This window comes from Colletotrichum orchidophilum (assembly GCF_001831195.1).
Source record: "Colletotrichum orchidophilum strain IMI 309357 chromosome Unknown Scaffold_238.1, whole genome shotgun sequence".
NCBI classification, from domain to species: Eukaryota; Fungi; Ascomycota; class Sordariomycetes; order Glomerellales; family Glomerellaceae; genus Colletotrichum; species Colletotrichum orchidophilum.
In genome coordinates this window covers 1-22,738 of record NW_019173193.1, presented here as the reverse complement: position 1 = coordinate 22,738, position 22,738 = coordinate 1, and the positions used below count along the sequence as shown (strand labels likewise).

General features: G+C 45.5%; 7 protein-coding genes across 7 annotated transcripts; 2 read left to right on the top strand and 5 right to left on the bottom strand.

The window, feature by feature from the left end:
* Positions 1–4,353: 4,353 nt before the first annotated feature.
* CORC01_14096 (uncharacterized protein) lies at positions 4,354–9,909 on the bottom strand (the record flags this gene model as incomplete). Its single annotated transcript, XM_022625707.1, has 6 exons — positions 4,354–5,324; positions 5,379–5,463; positions 5,537–7,009; positions 7,118–8,325; positions 8,388–8,970; positions 9,040–9,909. 6 exons carry the CDS (start codon positions 9,907–9,909, stop codon positions 4,354–4,356), a joined length of 5,190 nt encoding a protein of 1,729 aa, XP_022467789.1.
* Positions 9,910–10,210: 301 nt separating this feature from the next.
* CORC01_14095 (uncharacterized protein) lies at positions 10,211–11,487 on the top strand (the record flags this gene model as incomplete). Its single annotated transcript, XM_022625706.1, has 2 exons — positions 10,211–10,795; positions 11,335–11,487. The coding sequence occupies 2 exons, from the start codon at positions 10,211–10,213 to the stop codon at positions 11,485–11,487; spliced, it is 738 nt and encodes a 245-aa protein (XP_022467788.1).
* A 2,246-nt stretch (positions 11,488–13,733) lies between these two features.
* On the bottom strand, positions 13,734–14,428 carry CORC01_14094 (alpha-1,3-glucanase; the record flags this gene model as incomplete). Its single annotated transcript, XM_022625705.1, has 2 exons — positions 13,734–14,007; positions 14,394–14,428. 2 exons carry the CDS (start codon positions 14,426–14,428, stop codon positions 13,734–13,736), a joined length of 309 nt encoding a protein of 102 aa, XP_022467787.1.
* A 1,280-nt stretch (positions 14,429–15,708) lies between these two features.
* CORC01_14093 (uncharacterized protein) lies at positions 15,709–16,845 on the bottom strand (the record flags this gene model as incomplete). The annotated part of the gene is made up of 1 exon (XM_022625704.1): positions 15,709–16,845. One exon carries the CDS (start codon positions 16,843–16,845, stop codon positions 15,709–15,711), a length of 1,137 nt encoding a protein of 378 aa, XP_022467786.1.
* A 1,373-nt stretch (positions 16,846–18,218) lies between these two features.
* On the top strand, positions 18,219–19,049 carry CORC01_14092 (uncharacterized protein; the record flags this gene model as incomplete). The annotated part of the gene is made up of 1 exon (XM_022625703.1): positions 18,219–19,049. The coding sequence occupies one exon, from the start codon at positions 18,219–18,221 to the stop codon at positions 19,047–19,049; it is 831 nt and encodes a 276-aa protein (XP_022467785.1).
* Positions 19,050–19,081: 32 nt separating this feature from the next.
* CORC01_14091 (uncharacterized protein) lies at positions 19,082–19,683 on the bottom strand (the record flags this gene model as incomplete). Its single annotated transcript, XM_022625702.1, has 2 exons — positions 19,082–19,556; positions 19,604–19,683. 2 exons carry the CDS (start codon positions 19,681–19,683, stop codon positions 19,082–19,084), a joined length of 555 nt encoding a protein of 184 aa, XP_022467784.1.
* An 895-nt stretch (positions 19,684–20,578) lies between these two features.
* On the bottom strand, positions 20,579–21,721 carry CORC01_14090 (uncharacterized protein; the record flags this gene model as incomplete). The annotated part of the gene is made up of 1 exon (XM_022625701.1): positions 20,579–21,721. One exon carries the CDS (start codon positions 21,719–21,721, stop codon positions 20,579–20,581), a length of 1,143 nt encoding a protein of 380 aa, XP_022467783.1.
* Between the last annotated feature and the right edge of the window lie 1,017 nt (positions 21,722–22,738).

Below are 22,738 nucleotides of genomic sequence, written 5' to 3'. Positions count from 1 at the left end.
AACTTAAAACGATTCGTATTATATATATTATTAAAACTAATTACCTCCGAAAAGCGCCTCTATATTAAAAAATAAAATAAAAATATTTATATTAAATTAATAAGCCGGTTAAGCTCGTTATTAACCTATTTTATAATATAAAGCACCTTTCGTTTATTAAAAAGCTTTATTAAAACGGTTATTAATAAATAGCTATTTAATTTCTCCTTCTTTATAAAGGCTTTAATATTATAAATATCTTATTAAATAAATATAAAATCTAAAAATTATTCCTAAACAATAATATAAATATCAAGGGCTTTAATATTAACTTAGTGGTTAATAACTTTAATAACGTTTTTAATTAATAATATAAGCCTTTAATATAAAAGACATATTAAAAAACTAAAGCTTAGCTTATAATTATATTAAATATATTTAATTTTAATATACCGTTATAAAAACTAAATACTTTTTTCTTTCGTTTTAATAATAATTATTTATTTATAATTATACTTTCGCGATTTTCGTTAATATAACCCCATACCTTTTATAAGCCGCGGTTTATTAAAACGATCGTATTAAAATATATATCTTATCTTTTTACTTTTATATATATATTTATATTAATAAATAATACTAAACCCGTTCTTTTTAATAAATACGTTAATTTAATTAAATAAGGCGTCGATTATAAATTTTAAATTACCGGGAATTTATAAGTTTAAAACTAAATTAAATAAAAGCGAAAACGAGCGTTAACCTAAAAAATAAAAACTTTATAATAATAAAATTATTAAATTTATTTAAAAATCGATAAAAAATACCTTAAATAATAAAAAAAGAATATAAAAATAAAAATAATAAAATAAATATATTAAATAAATATAATAAATAAATATAATAAATAACTTTATTTCCGTCGCTATTATCGAACTCGTTTAAAAAAATTAAAAAATTCTTTAATTAATTTTTACCTTTCCTTTACTATTTCTTTAACTAAACGTAATATAAATTCAAATTCTTTTATAAAAATAGCTTATATAAATCGATACTCTTCGTTTTATAAAGTAAATTTAAAAATAAAATATAATAAAAATAAATTATATTTTAAATTAAATATTAATATAATAATTTAATAAATCTAAATAATTATCGTCGAAAATATCTTATAAAAAAAGATTTTATAATTATTTTATATTTTAATAAATACCGTATCGTTTTTATATAAACTATAAGGTTAAGTAATTTAATAAAATTAATTTAAATAAAAAATAAAAATATTTTTAAACGTATTATCGTTACTAAAATTATAATAATTATTAATATTTATATTTAAATTATTAATAATAAAAGGTTATAAAATAAAAAAATATTTATTATATCGCCGTTTTAAATTAAACTCGTTACTTAAGTTTAAATTTTTAGCTTAACGTAACGAATTATATTTTAATAATAAAAAAACGGACTTAAATATAAGGGATTTTAATATAAATAATATAACGACAAAGCCTCGATTAATTAATATAAATAACGTATTACGATTATATATAAAAGAAATTCTTAAATATTTTAAATAGGATTAGTAAAATTAAAATAAGGTAATAGCTTTTTTAGGTTAATAATAGTATATAGTTATTATATTTGTGTAAGAGTTATGCCTGTGTATTAATTGTTTATGCCCGTGTATTAATTCCCTTATTAATATTTAATAATAGGATTTTTATAATTAAAAATAATATTATAATTTTTTAGTAAAAAGAATAAAAAAAAATTACCTTTATTAGCTTTATATTACGTAACTAATAAAAAGAATATTAAATAAAATAAAATAAAATATTATACGCTTTTATATAATAAAAATAAATAATATATTAATAATCCTTCTTAAGATTTTCTTATAAATATCTTAATAAAATCTCTTAAATATATTATAAAAGTTTTAAAAAAAACCTTTAAAAAATCTTAAGGATTTCTTTATAATTTCTTTTAAAAAAATCTTAAAGAAATTTTAAGGAAATCTTAGGTTTTTTTAAGCGTTTTTTTTTAAAGGAAATCTATGGGAAATCTTAAGATTTTCGCGGCCTTTTCTTCCTTAGGTAACCGTATACGAAAAATAAGAAATCTAGTTATAGACCGTAACATAAAAAAATCGTATATTATTAATATTTATTAATTAAAAATAACGTTTAATATTATAAAAACAGTATAAACTACGGATTTAATTAAAAAAAAACGTTACTATACTAAATAAATAATTAAGCTAATAAATAATAAACTTAAATCGCGGGCTAACTTATTATTTATTAAATTTAACTTTTACTAAGTTTTATATTTTTATTAATAAATTGTTTATAAATAATATAAATCTAACTTTTTAATTTAAATATATTATTATTTTAATAAACGAGGTTATAAAAAACGACGAATTTACGATATATAATAATATTGTTTATTATTTATTAATTAAAAATAAAAAAATAATTAAAAACGTTTTAACCTCCGAGATTTATAAAATAATTAATAATATTGATTTCGCTTACGCGATCTTTATTATATTTAAACGGATTATAAATCAATTAATTTTATTTATAACATTAATAATCGTTTACACGGATTCCTATTTATTATATAAATACTTTATTAAGTTAAATATTATTAAAAAAAAAAGTTAATAAATATTATAATTTTATAATAATTATACAAGCGATATAAAATTTTCAAAATTTATTAAATTAATAGCGAAGATAATTTAATAAATGTTTTTATTAAATAGAACTTAAACCTAAGTTTAGAACGATTTATTAATAATAAAACAATTATAATATAAATAAAAAAATAAGTTATATAAAAAGGGCTTAAGAAAAAACCGGAAAAAAAGTTATAAATATTATTTTTATCGGTATATTATATATTATTATAAGATCGTCGAATTATTTTTTTAATTATATAAGTTTAATAATAAAAAAGAAATAATTAATATCGAATTAAAAGCCTAATTCGACCTCGAGTTAACGTTAACGTAGGGGCTATTTAAGGGTCTTTATATTAGCATTTAACCGGCGATTTAATTTATAATTAGAACCTCTTTTTTCTACCTTACGTAAAGATTAATATAAGAGTAATTGACCCTTTGTCACCACGGTTCGATCGAATAAATCACCTTGTGATTACGTAAACCAACACAAAAGCACTACGCCAACACCAATACCCACAGATAATAAACAAGTGCATATACTAGTCCCAATGCATCAGCAACATTAAGTAAGCTTATACGATTACACTCAAGCATTCTAAAAATATAATAGAACGAGAGTTAACCAACACTATGGCACAACCGCGTTGATACGGAAAGACATTTATGCTTTTCTTTAGTTCCTTTAAGTTCCGTTGTAATCGATTATATTGGACTTTGAATCTTTGAATACTGCTCTGCTTTTCTTTCAAATCACACGATTGTTGTGGTCTGACCCTAATGAATTATTAGTTGCTAAGATGCTGAGGTATGTTAAGTAATTAACTAAAGGGATTATAACGTAATAAGGTTTCATACTGTCAGTGCCGACGGGTTACGTACATAGGTTTTGTCATTCTTTAGCATTCTTAAAAGTATACAACTTCTCTCCGCTATAGTATTTATAAAGGTAAGTGCATCTATCCTAATACTTGATATATTTTAGTGGTTAAAAGTGTTTAATTAAGAGTTTAGATAATAAGATAAGTTTATTAAAGGAGTATCTAAGAGAGCGCGGGGTATAATAACCCGTGTCTTAGGGATAACAGTATCATATACCCAGGCAGCCGGGCAGATCACAGTCCTACGTAGCGGTCAATATACCGGAAAGAAACCAACAGACCGCCATTTAGCGATGAGTCTTTGTGAGTAAGCTCAGTGTATGGTTCAAAAAAGGCCCCTTAAAATCGGCGCTGTTTAGTGCGAAACAGAAACTGTCATACTGGTTAGAAGTGATGGGTAAAAGTGGTGATGAGGCGTTCTTAGGATGGGCGGAAAGTAGGGTAGCTGGGTTGTAGGGTGCCTTCGGGGGCCAAAAGCTAGCCAATCCCGACGCTAGAAGACGTGGGGGGTATACGACCGTAGGATTTTATCGCAAAGCGAGGTATCGAGCGGAAGGCATGTGTAACAGAAAGTAAGCAGATTGCGCTCCGCTTAGAGACGCCCTTACACGGGATCGTGAATATAATCATATGCCGTAAGGAGCCAGCCCCCTGAACGGTCGTTCGGTGGTAAGCGGTATCCGGTGGCAGTATCCTGGATAGCGCCACATGCGGCGCTGCGACCGAATCGTAGACGGCTATTATTATTGACAACTCAAATTACTGTTAGCTCCCGAATGTTGGATTATGAGCCTTTGGCTACCCTCGATGGTTATCATCGTGTGCTTTCACATCCATTTTGACAACCTTCAAGCCACCGATCAATCTCTTCCATGTCGCTGTGCTTCCCTCACCCGCATTTCCCATTGTGAGTGTTGGGATATGGCCGATAATAATCAACCCCGTCCTCGCCCGTGTCAAGGCAACATTCAGCCTCCTCATGTCTTTCAGGAACCCAATCTCGCAGTTTTGATTGCACCGCACCGTCACAAACACGACAATATCCGCCTCGCGCCCCTGGAACCCATCGATGCTACAGATCTCAACCAGCTTGTGGCTTGAGAGCGTCTGCTTGAGTAGGTCGGCCTGACGGGTGTAGGGCGTCAATACCGCGATGGAAGGCTTCGGCGCTTCTGCTGATGAAGATGATGCTCTCAATCTCGGAGCTTCTTTGTTAAGAAGGTCGCACACTTTTCCGCACAGCGCAGCCTGACCTCTATTGCACTTTGACTTCTGACCCAGGTCTTCCGGGGTGGCGCAATCGACAAAGACCATGCGGTGGTGGTGCTGAATATTTAGTCCCTTCGGATCATCATGGGCTTCCACAGGGTGGCGGGAATCCTCCACCACCGGCCAGGGAAACATGGATGGAAACATAAATCTCTCGTCCAACTTGATGCCTGTGCGCAACTTACCCTCGTAGAACTCGTCCGAGGCAAACCGACACATCTTTTCGTGCATCCGGTACTGGGTATCCAGCATCACCTTCTGAACCCCATTGCCGTCTCGCAGGGCGGCCTTCCACAACCTTTCAAACAGCGATACGTCAAAGTCGAGCGACAGCGCGAGTTGCCCCACCGTCGGTCGCAGCTGCACATGATCGCCAACCAAAATGGCCTTCCTGCATCCCTTGGTTAGCGGGACCAAAGACGCAGGCTCAGCCTGTTGCGAAGCCTCATCGATGACGACTATATCAAACTCTTCACCCCGCAGAAGACCTAACCCAGCGCCTATACAGGTCGTGAATACCAGCCGCGCATGTTTCATCATTTCTTTTGCCTTACGCATGGCGGCATACGAACCGTTGAGCTCTTGTCCTGTCATGGCGTCAAAGGTATATTTACGCAAGTCTTCGGCGACTTTCCGTATCTAGTTCATTGATCGTTAGTAAACTCATTATTCTCTCGCAGACGTGAATGTAAAGTAAAGGTTCGACTCTTACCTCTGTAGATATTCGGACCGCAGGAATCCTGGGGTGGCCGTTGCCGTCGGTCCGGCTTGAAAGGTACCTTCTCATCACATTGTCCACAGCGTTATGCGTCGGCGCCGTGACGAGGATGCGTGAGTTTTGGTGCTGACTCTGAAGCTCTCGTATCATTTCCACGATGGTGTGGGTTTTGCCTGTTCCCGGCGGGCCCCAGAGACAGGTCATCGGGTGCTTGGCGGCAGACTCGACAGCCTCATTCTGGCATCGGTTCAGCGTATTCTTTGGAACATATTCCGGTCCGTCGTCATCATCTTCAGGTTCTGAAGAGACAGCTCGGCAGTCTTCGATGCCATGGATCAATCCGGCGATGCCACAGATGCTATACGTCCCAAGCGCCAGATCCAAGGTGGCATCCAACATGGTCTTGGTGGTAACAAACGGGCCACAGACGCACATTTTCCAAGAGCAATGCTCTAGATAGGGGGGTATCGGATGGAGGCATTGGAATTCAGCCCTACCCGGGCTCGACTGAATGACGAGGGCATCCATGGAATAGAGGCTCGTAGAGAGAGAGTTCGACGGTGACGATGCAGCCGTTAGACGTACGTGAGTTGACATCTTGGGCGTGCCACCCTTGGCATCGAGCCGGAAGTCGGCTTGAACCACAGGCCATCCATTATCCGTGTCCCGGAGGTAACTCAATGAAAGGAGACCTGGGCTTTCGCGGCACTGTTCTGCCGCCTCCTCCACATGTTCGATGACAATGCCGGTCAAGCTGCGTAGAAAATGTCGAATGAGCGCTGGCCGCTCCGGTATCAGTCGCATACTCTCCCTTTCAAGGCCACAAAGGAGTATGTCTAGCGCTAGAGAAGGTGACCGAACCGTAAGGGCAATTATCTCCATCAATCGAGCGTAGGCAGAGATGGAAAGGATACGGGCGCTGGCTAGTATCCGCAGTAATGGCGAGAGCATCATCTGGTCGATGGTATTGGCAGAGAGAATCATGGCTCGTAAAATATGCTCGACACGGGCATCTAGCACATCCGCCAAATGTGTTGGAAGAACTGCCTCACCCACCTGGGAGAAGGTAACTGCCAAGAATGGGCACTGCCCCAAGAAGTTGAGCATCTCTCCAAGGACCAGGTCTGGTCTCACTGCCCCGAAGCTCTCGTTTTCAAAGCTAGCGAGCAGGAAGTTGAAGGAATGTAGTAACGTCTCCTTCTCGTCCCGCTCCAGTAACCACCGAAATAGTTTTGCGTACTGTTCCGGGGTTTCCAGGCCAAGAAGCCTTGTAAAATCTTGACGCAAGACAACGTTAACCATGTAGTCGGGCTGAGTCTTCCAGTCAACCTCCCTGACAGTGGGATTCTTATACTCCCTCGCGTTACGCTCAAAGAGAGGGACTTCTTCCCGAGTGTCAACATACTCGAGCCAAAGATCTAAATTTCGCAGCGAGTCGACGTCTCTGTTGGAAATGATGTATATTTCCTGAGAAGAGTAAGTCAGTTCGAAACTCTGTTGTAGCTGTTGTGTAATACGTAGAATGAAAAAACAAGATGAAGTTAAAAGAACGACAAAGGAAGGGACTTTACCTACCGCTCCTTGAACGCCGTTCCTATTTACCCGTCCCACATGAGTCTGCAACCCCCGGCTGAACTTTTCCAGCGCTATGCTTGCCCGACAGTCAAAATTGACGCCGCTGTAAGTAGTCGCTTGCCTCGTACGTCTCTTATCACTCTCTATTTTGAGGTTCTGATAGCTAGAATCATCCGACGCACCACGCCCGATGAAGACCCACGTGTTTCGCCTCTGACCATCAAAGAGCTGGAAAACATTACTGTCGCAGTACACCTGATAGTTAACCTTTGTCGGCAGGCTCAATCGATTCGACGTCTCAAAGCCCTTGGAATGTGGAAACGCAAACAATCGAGCTTTGTTGCCAATTTTGCAATCTGCCGACGGCTGTATCTGCTGCGGAATGTAGATTGCAATCGTCAAGCGCTCGTCCACCCGGAGCACGATCAGTTTTCTATGGAAAATTTCGAGTGCTTTGATAGCCTTATCAAAGAAAACGGCGAGGCGATCCCTCGATGAGGTATAGAGGCACTTCCACCGAAGGGATGGGTAGTGTAGCTTGAATTCACATAGTTCCGACTCCTCCAGCAGATATGACTGGCAAAGCGCGTTACGCACCAGGCTTGGGTAGTTCTGCGTAACGGGAAGTTGGCTCAATGCCCATGCCTTCTGCTCCGCTGTAAGAAGCGTGTAGTTGAAAAAATGGGCAAAGTCTTCGAGAGATGCGCCGTTCCGAAGGCACCACCCAAAAGTGAGTTGCATAAGCTCAAACTCGGAGACGGCAAAGTCATCCCGACTCAAAAGCATCTCCATAGCGTCCAAAGTGTAGCCTTCACAATCAATTCTTGCGGCGGCTGCGTTTTCCTCCCGATTTCGAATCATCTCTCTTGCGGCCTCGTGAAGCTGGTCGAGGACAAAAGACGGTGCTTCCGGGGAGGGTTCAGGAGGCCTTTCGAGCTTCGGCGGGACCTTGATCCGGTTGCCATCAACGCAGGTCGAGAAGAGCCGGTTCAGCTCCTGACACGGCGGGCTCATAGGGCCCGAGAACCTGGCCCAGCTGAGATAGAGATTCTTGATTTTGCCAAGCGAAGCATTGGTGTACTTAGCAAAGTAGAGGAGACGATCGTCGTCAGTGATGGGCTTGAAGGACACGGGCTCTCTGGCTCCAGGGTAGTCGGCTGCCTGAGAGACAGTGGACGGAATGATATCCTCGTCCCAAGAAACGAAAACTACATGTAAATCCTTACATTAGCCCGACACAGCAAGAAAAGCTTGAAGATGGCAAACGCACATTTGTCGCCGTCCAAGTCACCCCCCGACATGAGATCAGCAGCTGGACGCTTTCCTTTGGTGGAAAAGACAATACAGTCGACAAGATGCGAGAGCTGCCGCCTCTGAACAACCTTGAACTTTTGCAAGTCCCCGGGATGCAGACAGGGATTTCGAGTGACGACCACTTCCGTTCCCATCAGTGTGACGGGTAGCCCGTCTCCGTCCATCGTAACTCTGACCTGGCACTCGCCCTCTTTCAGGACATCCCAGGCATCGCAGACACCAAATAACAGACGTGATTTTGGAATGAGTATGCGGCAGCGCTGCTCGTTGCCACTGGCTTTTACCATCTTAGCGTACTGGGAGTTGACGAGCGCCGCTACTCTGGGCCTGACAACATCAAGGGACTCTAGAAGAAGTCTCTCAGCGAGCTCGTACTTGTTCACGTATGTCAAGAAACGAAACGCCGCGCGGGGGTCAGTGGTAGCGCTGGCGAGGAAGTCAAAGTGTTGTCGCTGTTTCCGCAGCAGGACTTCGGATGTAATGCCCAGAGAATGGAGCAATAGAATAACTTCGTCATTAAGATGGCCGAATTCGTAAGGCTGGCACGTATTTCAGCTGTTGAAAATTCTTTGGCACCCGAATGGAGTGATCTCGTCTAATGACAATACTGGCAGACCGACCTTGGAGTATTCAATAACCGAAAAGCTACAATCGCACCCGCCGCTGAACTTCTTCATTGACTTGCGCAACTTCAGCAGTATCACTTCCCGCTTCATCGTCGGATCCACTGTCACGACCCCTTTGTACCCTCGATACCGAATCTGGAAGACGGACGGAGTGTACCGAACAGTCCTAAAGACGATGTTAATTCTTCTCGCCAGCTCTTGGGCGAGATGCGGAGCTATGAGCCCGCACCCATCTGTGAAGATGTAATCCGCCGTTTCGACATCGGAAATGTCCTCGCAGCGCTTCGGGTCAACAGAAATGGTCGTATGCGCCGTCGAGAACAGAAGTCCGATTCTCTTCGCCTTCTTCTGCACCGTCTTCATTTCTGCAAAATTACCCATGGTATCCACTATTCTTGTGATTTCTCTTTTTGGGGCAGCGAACAGGAAGCATGTCCGCGACTTGAGCTGGCTGTTGCTGTGGCCGTAGAAGTTGTACAATGTTCCGTTGATAGACACACCGGCACGCAGGAGCTTGATAATATATTCGGTGCATTCTCGTGGGGTGGAAGGCTGAGTGCCCACGGCAGCGGCGGACAGAGTACTCAATGCACAGAAGTCGGCAAATGAGATGACGACAAGTTGGTCGAGCGAATATGAAGAAATGGCACGACTGGGAGAGGCCAACTCAAGGCAGAGGCCAAGTTGGTGGCGAGAGTCCTTGGTGGTAAGGGTCAGAGACTTGACTAGGCCGGCAGCATTGGTTTGGAATGGGGTTGGGAGGGAGGAGATATCATAGTCCCATTCTGTATCGCCAAGAGACACCGACTCTTGGACGACCTGGTGATATGCTTTCAATATCGACGGCGCCATGTTGTTTGCTAAACGGAAGAAAGAGCCTTAAGGTTGGATGTCTACCGCTCTGGGTTGATAGGTACGATCTTGCCACCAATAGAATCGAGACCCCTCCATCCCGGCTGATGTTGATTACGGGTGATGACGACACGCGACCTAGTACCCTGCAGATAAATCATTACCCAAAGTTTGATATCTATTGCACACTACGTAAACGCCGGCCATGGAAGCGGGAGGAGCTCGCTGACTTGGCATTAAAGGCCACAATCTTGATCAAACCTGACTCTATTCACACTCAAAATCTCGTTCAGGAAGCACCATGGGCTTCCCTAACCATCGCAACATCTACATCATCGGCGCTCAATGCACCGGTAAAACAACCCTCGTCAACGCCCTCGAGAAATATTTCACCACCACCCAACCGTCATCGAATGCATGCCCTCCTCCCGTTATCATCCGCGAAGTAGCCCGCTCCGTCCTTCGCACCCATGCCTTTACGGCTGCTGATATTAGGTCCTCCTGCGACCGAGCTCTCGAGCTACAAACACTCATTCTCCACGCCCAAGTCTCTGCAGAGCGTCACGCTCTTGACACGGCGGGCTGGTTCATCTCGGATCGCTCGGGCGTGGATTCGATCTGTTACGCGCTTACCTACGCTGGGGAAGGAGGGGCTTCATTACTGCTTGCCAGTGAAGAATGGCGCGACTTGAAAAAGAGGATGGCCGAGGCTCTCGTCGTCGTCTGCGAGTCTGGCGCAGATTGGCTTCACGATGACGGCGTAAGGCTGATGCCGCTTGAACTCAACGAATGGATCGGTCTTCATAACGCGTTTTGTAATCTGATGAATGATTTGGGCTTGGCGTTTGTCGTCTTGCCTTCCAATATGACGGATCTCGCTGACAGGGTGGACTTCGTCTTATCTAGGACGCATCTGTGTGGGAGACGCCCTTGAGTACTTAGAATAGAAGCCAAAGCGCGTTCTTAAATTTATCGGCAGTTAAACTGCCCCGTACCTACTTGAGATAGCGTCATAGTGTCTCCCTCGTCCTGTGTTGAATGTTTATACCTCAAACGGCCAGACGAAGTCCAGTCTGACCTATAATATAATAACAATCTTTAGATCATTATTCATCAATTACAAAGACCTTTAATAAAGGTTCTTATATTTTTAACTATTTTTGATATAAAGTTAGGTTTTTGTTTATTATTAAAAACGCTCGTATAGATTATTTTTTTAAAAGAAAAGTATATTATTCAAATATTAGTTTAATTTTCAAAAAATATTGTTTACTATATCTTTACATTCTTGTTCCTTAATTATTTATTTCTAATTATATCTTTTATTTAGTGAGTGCTCTATTTAAGTACGCCAGTATTGAAATTTAAAATATATTATGTACTCTTTGTATTTATAATATTATACCATTTCAACCCAACTTGCAGGGCAGCATGCCGTTCTGGACGCGCGGCAGTGCCATTGACGTGCACGGCGTGTCACTGGTGGTGTCCTACTTTGCGGATGTTAGCCAGCAGCAGGCGGCGGAGGACGGAAATTTGAATCTGATCACCTCCCAACACCCCAACGGATTCGACTAGGAGAGCATCGAAGTCGTCGGCCGCAGTTCCCTTCTGGTCAAGGACGGCCTTACGGCTGGATCACGACTGAGAGTTGCTCATCGTTCCGACGGCGAATAAATGCAGGAGTAAACCATAGCACTAACGGACTGGGTTCGGGCGAGTTGATTTCTTTCCCCACAATGTCAGGGGTCTTCAGGTCGTAAACGTCGCGTTTCAACGCCTGGATGTATGCAGAGAACTCAGAGAGTTCCGAATGACCGCGTAGTGCCGGTCCGCAATGCCAGGGAATCTCGAGGAATTGTGTCCTTTCAGAAAGTTGACAGCGGATTGGTGTATGAAGTTTACAACACCCTGCTGTACGTTGAAAAAAAGACCCGCATGAGAGAACGACCTGCTCCAAAGTTTCCGGGTCAAGTGCGCAATGAATCGACGGGCCCATTATGCAACGAAGTTCCTGTAACGTGACCGGTCTTGCAACCACCGATGTGCCGGCTAGGATATCATGCTCAGTTCCGAATCCCTCAACTTCAATATGCTGTCAATCATTCAACTGTACAGTTCGTCATGGCCCGGAGGCAACTTGGCGAGGACATCATCTACGTGGTGTTTTCGGATGACTATACCGCTTGATAGCTCCCGGCAGACCAACGCTACCCAGCGGAAAGTATGAAATTTTTGGTGAGGTGATTTGTAATTTTGATACAGAGGTCAGGCTTGCTCTTGCATGGCTCGGCTTTGGCTAGGTCCTCAACTTTCTCAAGAATGTAGTTGTTGACGGCTTCGGCGATGTGGTGTTCGTTCAGTTCAAGTGAAAGCATTTTTGCGTAGTCGCCATCGCTTTCTAGAACTTTCTCAATATCCAGCAATGGGCGACTTGAAACAGTCAACCTGGCAGGAGACCGAGCTGATATGTCGTAGACAAACTGAAGAAGTTTCCGGCGATCCACCGAACATTCATCGAGGGCATCCACGATGACGATGATTTCATCCAAGCCTTCGTCATTCAAGATAGACCAAATTTTTTTGCATATGGCCTCCCAGGCGTTATGATCGTCGAAAAATCTTTTGTCGCTATCATTGTACTCTTTGCGAACATGCGATATGAGCCATGAATACCAAATGACAAGGTGATACATCAAACCTCTCAGGACAGCCCTAGCATCTCTCAATTTCACTTCAGTAGCTCGACAGAAGAAGTAAAGCAAGCGTCCAAACGGATCTTTTTTTACCTTCTCAAAGTTGGTGACGTTGTGAAAGCGCGGGAAACGGGTAGGTAGCGATGGTGCTCGAAAGATGCTGTGTCACGAAAATCGGAAAACGAGACGAGTTCGACTTTCTTTCACATGGGCGCAAATTTGCTGGAGAAAGGCCTCGTTCTCAGCTACCCTTGCACAATTGCGTTTTGGGTGAAATACAACAGATCATTGTGCAAACTCGCCACAATGTATACCAAGTCCAGCGTTTTCAGCTCCTCCTTCACAATCATGGATCTTTGAAGTCAATCTTGTGATGGTGCATCGTCTCTTCTCTGACATTGATTTCCCCTCCGTGATATATCGTAGCCAGCTTGGGACGACGTGACGCGATAGTAAGGTAGGTGATCAGTTTCTCTTATGACACATTGGCAACCCCTGTTTTGTATAGGCCGATGGTAAAAGGGAGCAGGTCTCTTCAGCGGTTGTGGGGTAAGTCGAGCGCGTAGCTGAACGGGGCTTTGCTTGTTGTGAATGCTTTGTAGCTGTGTTCTTCGGTCTTCGATGTATAGAGGTTCGATTTGATGGGATTCTCCGAAGTTATTCTAAGAAATGATCTGGATGTAATTAGGGTTGAGAAACCTAATTTGCTCCTAGCGAGCAAACTATATGTCACTAAATGAGACGGCCAAACAAACCATCTTATTAACCTAGGAGTGGATAGGGTCAACCTACTCTCCTCTCTATATCCAGTTCTTCTTGTACCTAGGGAGGTTGGTGTAGAACCATGGACTGGCTTGCATCACTATAAGCAAAATGTCAGCACACATCTTTAACTATCATAAGGCATCGAAGGACTCTTGTAAAGAAACACTGACTGTCCTTCATGTCGAGCCGCAATTCTCTGCCGCTGTGCCGAGAAACTCGAGATAGAAGGCATCCACGTAAGTATTCGAGTTGGTGTTGTCCCAAGGCCATGGCGCCCAGCTGAAGAGATCGTGAGGCACACAAGGAGCAGCCGCGAGAGCAACCTTGGCACCGAGAGACGACCAACCGTGGGGGAACAGAGCGTTAGTTAGTCTTCTGGATGATGTATTCCCAATCTTTGGCGTTGCCTGGTCCCTCAAAAGTCAACACTAAAGGGCGTCCCTTCTCGTCGTGGTAGTACGAAGAGAAGGCACAGTAGTTCTTCGTGAGCTGAATGACGCGGTTCGCGCCCCAGGGGCCTCCGCCGGTGTAGTCGTAAGAGAAGATTATTTTGAACCCAAGGGCGTCGGCGGCCTCGATGGCCCTCCCCAGAAACGTCCCCAAAGATGGATTGTCCTGGCGGATATTGAGGGCGAATCTATTAATGTGAGCTTGCTGGGCGAGCCTGTTGTCAACCTTCTAGGAATCCACGGACCATTATTTGGCATATTCGACCTGTCCCACTCTCATCAGCATGACTGCCGACTGGCGGCTACCTATGTCAAACACGACTCTATGGTGCCATGGAATGTTCGAAGACCGCCTTTGATTGCACTCGCGCACAACGCAAAAGGGAAAGTACGACGCCAAAAACACGCGTGCTGGAGCAGACGAGCCGGCGGATAGGGAATTTGAGAAAGAGGGAAAATAGGAACGAATTATAAACCTTAGTCTTGGTTGAAAGTGACGAAGAGTCATCATTGGAGAGTGAGCGAATATTTCTTAAAAACTTGAAGCGAGTCTCATGCCGGTATCACTAGTGACTTCCGTTCGCTCAAGTTGTCGAGTAGAGCCGCCATGGCATTGTGTGTAAGGCGACGAGACCGCGACGACCTGGATCTGGTCCCAACGGGATTGCATCACGAATTTCTGTTTACATATGCTGCGCCGATGATACCATGTAAGTCTGTTGGTTGAATGTTGCAGCCACCACTGACAGGGGCACGTGTTTGATTGAACACGCCAGAGACGGACTTCTATTGCCCGTCTAAGCATTATGGAAGGCCTCCGTTATTTCAAAAATCGTTTGAGAGACCAAAATCCATGAGAAATTACAAATGCTTTGTTATGCGGCAATCTTGTGAAGCACGGAATATCGCGCTTACGCGATTCACTTTTGACCACTTTATACAAGTATACATGTATTGCCAAACTCCAGGGCTTATATTTTGCGACTGGTGTTGTTCAGTGAAGTGCCTTCCATTGGCAAGTATTTTTCGTCACTCACGTTCCCTTGGTGTACTCACATGCACCCTTGAAATGGCGCGTAGCGGGAATTAAAGAATGCCATCCGAGTCATTTTCCTCGGCGGCACAGCAGTGTGGTCCACACCATTTCGGCAGTTTATCCCAAAGATCACGTCTACCGGTTGGTCACATCCCATCCCGTAGGCACATTTGGCTCTCAAGCCTTGTTACAGACAAGACCAGGGGAGTATCCGTAATTGGAGTCTCTTTGGCGAGACGGGCTGGCGCAAGGGGTCCTGAAGAATCCAAGTCACATATGGCACAGTAGTGCAGGGTGCAAAGGTGGTAGTAAAGTCTGTTGGTTCTTGGTGTCATTGTCGGCGGAGCAAGTGTGGGACCTGGGGTCTAATTAACTCGCAGATCTAGCTAGGCCAATCATCTGACAGATTTAACCGCTACAGGCTGTGATAGGCTGTGATGCTGGAGTTATGCTTACTGAAAATGGCAAGACGTTTGACTTCACGGCGAAAGAAAGAAGAGGCCATTCTGGGCTCTTGCCGGCCAGGGGAAACTGTTCCGTTGCCGCCCAATTCCTCGAACTGATGCCTAGCCCTTTTTACCGACATGAGTTTAAATTAGTTCTGATGCCTTTGCTCAAGTGGGGTATTATCATCCACAGCTCTGCCATGCATAAACTCTACAGATGCTACACAATCGTTGAGCTATGATTTCTTGGGTCACTTTCTGTAGCGACCTCACGGTAACTAAAACCCGCTACGACCTTGACAAGAGCATTTGGCGCTGTGAAACAGGCTATGTACTACAATCTGGTGGATTTTCCACTCCCTCTTTCCACTCCCTCTTTCCACCCCCATCCACCCCTTTGCTTGCTCCTACTTTTGAGTGAGCTGTCGACGGCGATGACGCTCTATTAGCCACCAGCCTGAGATGGGTCGCACCGCCGTCCCCGAGGCATCTTGGACTTGAAAGCCTGGGATCCCGGCCACAAACTCGGCTTCGATCTTCCAACCGCCTTGTTCTGATCCCCTAGTATCGTCAAGCACAACTACCGGACGTGTTGTGACGGACGCCGGAATGTGTTCAGCACTGATGACAGGGAATTTGACTCCATCTAGCGCTAACCGGCTTCCCCCTGCGCTTTGGCTGTTGAAAGTTTTCTGGCGGTCACCGGAAGCATCCCACCATGAAAATGCAGTGATCCACCCGATCAACTTGACCAATGTCCCAGAGCCGTTACCACCGGATTCATGGACCGCGCGCATCCAGAAGCTCTTCACATCTGCATCTTCAGGCCGATCGAAGCTGGCCACCATGTACTCCAGAACTTTGGACAGACAGGCGGCCCATTCAACCGTTTCATCACTGAGCGACGCCAAAAGTTGAATGCTATCCAACATCTTGGCCCAATCCTCCCGATCGCCTAGCGGCGTGACCGAGGGGAAGCCGCACCCGACCCGGATCTCGTAGCTGAAATAATTCTGCATAGTCCCCAAGAAAGCAATCGCTGCGGTGGCCCGGTCATTCTCGGTCGTCGTGCTAAAATCAAGAAGCAGTTTTGTTGCGACAGGATCTTTGATGCTGCTCTTGACGAGCTGAACCAGTTGAGTCAAGATGACGCCGATGTCGACTGTGGCTATGTGTGCGGGCCTGGCGTCTACCACAATATGCTTGCGACCTTTGTGCTCCACAAACTTGTTGCGAAGCGCCTCGGGGCGCCCTGTCCCGTTGACGAAAAAACTTAGTTGTACAACAATGGCCAGCCATACGTCGTCCGGTCGCAGGGTCAGGTGTAGGTCTTGCTGAAAGGCACGGATAATCGTGTTGGAGAAGCCGTGGCCTCGCGGGACAACACCCGGACTCCCGTCCAAGGAATCAAACGAAGTTCGTAGGATATCATATCTGGGAGGGCCATAGCCTGGGACGTATCTAAGTACGTCGGCCGCTGAGGTCGCGATAACGTCTGTGTTCACCCCGACAAGGTGTGGTGGTGGTCTGACAATTGTTGGCATCTTGTAAATTCTGGAGGGTGTGAAGAGGAGAATTAGCAAAAGTGGGTGAAACGGCACGAACATGGGGAGGGGTTTCTATTAGATGTTTTTTTTTCCCAGTTGGGAGGACGTTGTTGGGTGGAAGGTCACCTCAATAAGTAATACTTAATCCAGCTTTGAACTAATGAAAGCGCAACGCCCACTACACCCATGACTTCGACGCTCACGCTCATAATTACCCACACGCAAATGTTAATTATGTTGGTGACGTTAACTGAACTATTGCTAACCTCGCAATCCTGCCCATCCGCGCGTGTGTTTGCTACTAGTTCGCTGCTGGGAAATCTTTTACTGTCGATCTGCGGATGGACGAGGCGGAAGGGGGAATCACGACCGTTTCCCATCAGGTAGCAATCAGCTAACTTATTCGGGCCATCGTCACATCGAACGTCTAACACGGTATAGTGGCTGTTGCCATCTACGCCACTTTGTACGAAGAATAACTGGTGCGTGTTGTCCGCTCCAACTCGTGGAATGATTATTTCAAAGCCTTCTAACTCTGCCCTGCAAAATTGCAAGCAAAGTAAGCCTCTCCCTCTCAGAGCCAGACACTGAATCCCCTTATCTGAGTCAGCAACCTCCACGAAACATCTCCAGCTTGGCACGGGCAGTTAGTGCCACGCCAAGGAGGGCCCCACTTCCCGCGGTTTGCCGCCGCAAGCCGGGGTAGATTAGCAAGGCACTTTTTTCCCCGAATCGAGCCCACGACTATTCCACCTAACGAGCCGCCGCCGACTCGAAAACATCGTCTATAGGCTGGATTATTCGAAAGAGTAGACCTCGTTGTTGATGACGCATCCGGGACGGCGTACCAAGACGGCCGTATCAAGGGGCCCGCTCTTGGCCTCCTTGTGTTCCGCCCGGATGCCTTCTACCAAGGCAAGCAAAGCCTTCCCGCATAGCCTTCCTATAGCATCGTCCGCCAATGGCATTTACTATTTCGTAGTGTAGGGTAAGAGCGGAATGGGTTATCTTTATGATTAGGCGCTAAGATAATAAATTACGTATTATATACATAGATTCGTTTTAGAGAATATATGCCCGGTTTATACTTAGGAGAGAGACGTAATAGGATAAGGGATATAGGCTCGGATTAAATATTTTCCCATATCTCGGTTAACATACCTGCCTTAGTTTATTCCGCTTCACCTTACGTCGTGCCGGTGTCCCCTTTCCAACCTACCTCCTGGTCTCGTTCAGTAAGTCCGAAACTGCACTACACCACTCTACCTCCACTCATCCATACATTCAGACTGATGTTTTTCATTGATACAGTGAGACCGGACCATCTCTTGACAGCTTCCACACAGTCCTGTACTGTCAAGTTCTACAAAATGTCGCCGAACACGGAGGCCGTCAACGCTGGCCTTGTCACTCGGCTTCTCGTTATCCTCTTCGTTGCGGCACAAAACCAGAGATATCTTCGGCGGTTATGGAAACGCTCGCCTGGTTTGATGTCTGTATTCAACATGTGCATCAAGGTCAAGCCAGTTGCGAGCCTAGCCGAAGCCAACGCCATGCGATATGTCGCCCGACACACCTCCGTTCCCGTGCCGAAGGTACACTGTGCTTTTGTTTACAAAGGTGACTCCTATCTTGTGATGAGCAAGATGCGTGGTAAAATGGCATGGCAAGGTTGGCAAACCCGTACCGAAGAGTCAAAGTCGATAATTCTCGGCCAGCTCCGCCGGATGGTTACCGAACTCCGCTCCGTACCCCCTCCAGCAGGGGCAAGTATTGGTAGTGTGGACGGCGGTCCATTCTACGACTGTCGCTTACCTTCCAAGTTGCTCTGGGGGCCATTTGCGACGACTCGGGACTTCCATGAGGCTCTTGCAAACGGTGCAGATTTGGATATTGACTATGCGGATCTGCCTGATGACGTGCATGAGCTCTTCGAGTTCTATCGACAGTCAGATACTCAGCTTGTTTTGACCCACGGTGATCTCAGCAGCCTGAACATTTTGGTCGAAGGGGACGATGTGGTCGGCATTGTGGACTGGGAGACGGCAGGATGGTTGCCCCCGTATTGGGAGTACACCTGCGCCAAGTATGTCAATCCTTTCAATAAATTCTGGGAGGCAGAGGTAGATAAGTTCTTAGACCCTATGCCACTTGAGCTGAATATGGAGAGGATCCGGCAGAAACATTTCGGTGCTCTCTGAGTTGTACGCAATTTGGTTCTCCGAAATAATGGTTAAGGCATCAATTCCGTCCCCTCCAACATATCCCAAGTTGCCACTTGTGCCGGATCGTAATAAATAGTCCCATCGAAGCGATGAACCTCCTTTTTGCTCTCAACATAGAACATTGCGGTGTCCCTCACTTCCTGCCATCCGCCGGCGGATGTCCCCAATGCCCTCCCATCCTGCATTGCAGTCAATAACGCCTCCTTAACCCATCCGACGCAATTCCAACCTTCAATGTCGGGTCGGACCGGTGTGCGCTGGAAGATCGACCGCAGCCGATTCATATTTTTAACCTTGCCGACCATGATACGTACAAGTAACATAGAAGTCGGCACCATGGGAATATCCAATTCCTCATATTGCCACACCGATTGTGCCACCGGTGGATTGCCAACAAACCTCAGTTTTTCCTTGGCATGGAAGCGAGAGCCCCGGCTGGTGCTTGATTCTGATTTCGGTCCGACTATAATAGCCCAATGGTACCTTTTCGCGGTCAGCGTATAACCCGGACGGGCTGGGAGAGCACCGACGTGTCTTCTAGGCCGGGCATAGTCGGCGCCCCTCCGCGGGCGTACAAAGCAACATAAAGGCGGTCTTTCTCTGAAGGCATCTTGCGCTTGACTCAGGATAATCAGTCAGGGAGGAATTGTGCGAGTGGAGGTTGAGGAGCGTTGCCAGTCTTGTGCGGCGTTGTCCGGTGCGGAGTGCTGCACTCTTATCTGTAAGGAACGAGACGCCCAGAGATGCGTAGTACGGCCCGAATCATTTGGATGCCTGCTGCAACACAAATACGCGCGCGCGTCCACATCGCGGCTCTTCCAACTATTCAGGATGTATGCCGAACTACCATTTCGGGCGGGGCGGGGCGCAGATGATACGGGCACTGGGGAGACAAAAATAACCATCAAACCCTGGCTCGGGAAGGTATCTCTTGAATAGAGAGGAACATCTAACCCAAGCATAGTAAGTACTTCGACTATAGACGCAGCCATCCTGTCGGGAAATGTTCGTCGGCATCGCTATCTTGAAAAGTAGAATAAGGTCTTTCTGGGCCACTTGTGATAGGAGGCGTCGTAAAGTCGTACGCTAAGTGCATTTTACGTATAAAGCTTTGAGCATTTTTAAACTCTAGATAGTACGTTTTTTACACAACTTAAGAAGTAGTGTAATTAACTTCAAAACCGGCTAGTCAATAGGATGTCTAATCGATTATAATCGGAGCACCGCTACTGAAGCGGGATTGTGCGGATTTTTAGAATAATATAAATAATTCTATTTAAAAATGCATATGGTACCTCGGAAGTTTACACCGTCGGCCTCATGCGGCTTGTGGGTTGTTTATCTAGGGAATACCGAGCAGGAGAACAAACTATACTAAAGTAGAATAACTACTAAGAGATCTTATACAACATTTTGAAAGATACACAACTCTCGAACATAATTGTATAGGTTCCGAAACTTAGCTAGCCCGCGCCCCGAAGTAGTATTATTACTACCTCTGCTTACTACACGGTAAAGCCGGCGTTGACGGGGTAGGTGGCAAACTCCCAAGGCACAGCGCGCTGAAGGAGCTGGTAGTCGAAGCCGTCACCGCCGCCGCTGATATATAAGAATTTGGTAAAGGTGGCCGACGCGGCGTAGGTAAAGGCCGTACCGGCGGGGATAAAGACGAGGTCGCCTTGAATCAACGTTACGACGTCGTACCCTTCGACGGTGACCTCGAGGGCGCCCTCCTCAAGCTGGAAGGCCAGGGGCTGGTTAGGGTTTATTTTAATCGCTGTCTGGTTGGACAATAGGGGACTCAAAGTGACGGTGCCCATGGTGAAGTTATTAGCCGTCTGATTGGCCGTCGCTAAGGGGGCGATAAGGTGGTAGACGCCGCCGTCAGTATTAAGGTACTTTGGCCCACGGTTTTTAGCAATGAAATTAGGGGTAACGGTGTCGGGCGCAAGGGTGTTAGGGGCGGTGTGCCAAGTGTCTGGGCCGCCGGCGCTGCCGTTAACAAGGTCGTAGCGGGGGTTAAAGTCGAGATGGGCGTAGACGTCAAAGGCTTCGAGAGCGGAGATCTGGGCCGGGTCGGAGCCGGAGGAGGAGCCGGAGGAGGCGGTGGGGACGAACTCAGAGCCCATAGGGGAGACGAAGTCAGAGTTAGCGATAGCAACGAAGAGTTCCTCGAAGCCGCCGGGCTGGATAACACCCGTAAGCTGGGTATCCGGGTCGGTGATTTGGAAAGTATGGATCGTGTTATGGGGCACGGCGCCGTAGTCTCCGGGGGTAAGGAGGCGGGCCTGCTCGCCGGAGCTGTTGGTTTTGGCCCAGAGCTGGAGCTGGCCCTTTGTGCAATAGAAGTTCTCGTAATGGACCTTATGAATATGGGGGAGCACGCCCAGGTCGGACGAGTCTGGGGCGTTGGTCTGCATTACGGTGAAAGCGCCAGCCGAGGAGTTGCCTGTGACGGAAAAGCGGTACACTTGCGCACCGACGGAGACGGCACGGCCGGAGCCCTTGCGGAGGACGTAAGGCTGTAAGGTCTCGGGCGCTTGATCAAGGACGAGACTCTTACAAGTCCTGTTCGTATGCTTGAAGGAATGGCCCTGAGGAACCGCCGCCACGAGGGGGAGGCCAGCTGCGAGGGTTGAGAATCTCATGTTGGCGGTTTGAATTTGAACTTTGGTTTTCAGGTTTAGTCGACGATGGGCTCAGAATAGCTCGAAGGCAGGATGGATGAGTGAGTGAGGAACAAGAGCGTTGTCGGGGAGAAATACTCGGAACTTATAGTATTTGGCATCAGGACATATACAGCAGCGTTGCGGCCAGGAAGGAAGATCCTCACTAGGTGTTCGAGCCGTTGCCCCTTGTCCAGACCCCATTGCGGAATTTTCAAGCCAGGGGCAAAATGCTTCTAGGTCGAATTACGAAGTCCGCTTGTCCACCGACTGACTAGTTTTATTAGGTACTAATGCGTAAGCGGCTCTCGTCTTCGATCTAGAATGGCTCCGTCTCATACCACTCTAGTACATATGGGTCTCGAAGCTGTCGCAATACGTCTGGACGGAATTCCCGGTCAACGATATGACTCCATCCGGAAATTCCGGACATGATGTCTTTTTCCACTGGAGACCTCTGAGGGACTCGGCATAGCCGAGTCCCTGAGTCCCTGAGAGGTCTCCACATTTTACACTTAAGGATAGTCTTAAGATACCCAATAAGCTAGTTACCTAAAATTTTTCTCTCTTTCGTCCTCGTCCCGCCGTCACTCAGATGGTGGCTGTGAAAATTAGGGAGGGAAAACTTGGCTCCATTAATCTACGAAGGACGCCGACCGACCGACTGACCGACCGTTCGGTGCCGAGGATAAAAGCGAAGGGGAGAAGGAGAAAAATATGTGGAAAAAGAAAAATTAAATAAACAACAATGTGGGGGGGGGGGGGGGGGGGGGGGGGGGGGGGGAGGGGGGTGGGTGGTGTGGTNTTGGGTGGATGTGAACGGGGTGCGATAGGAGGGGTGGAGAATGTTTTGGGATAAGTATTTGAAATGGTTGGGAGGGTTGTGGGGGGTGGGGTGGTTGGATGATGTGGTAGATGGGCATTATAATTAATTACTTGTTTACCCGGCTATACAGATTCAGACCGAATGGCACGACATTTATACTCGACTATTATTGG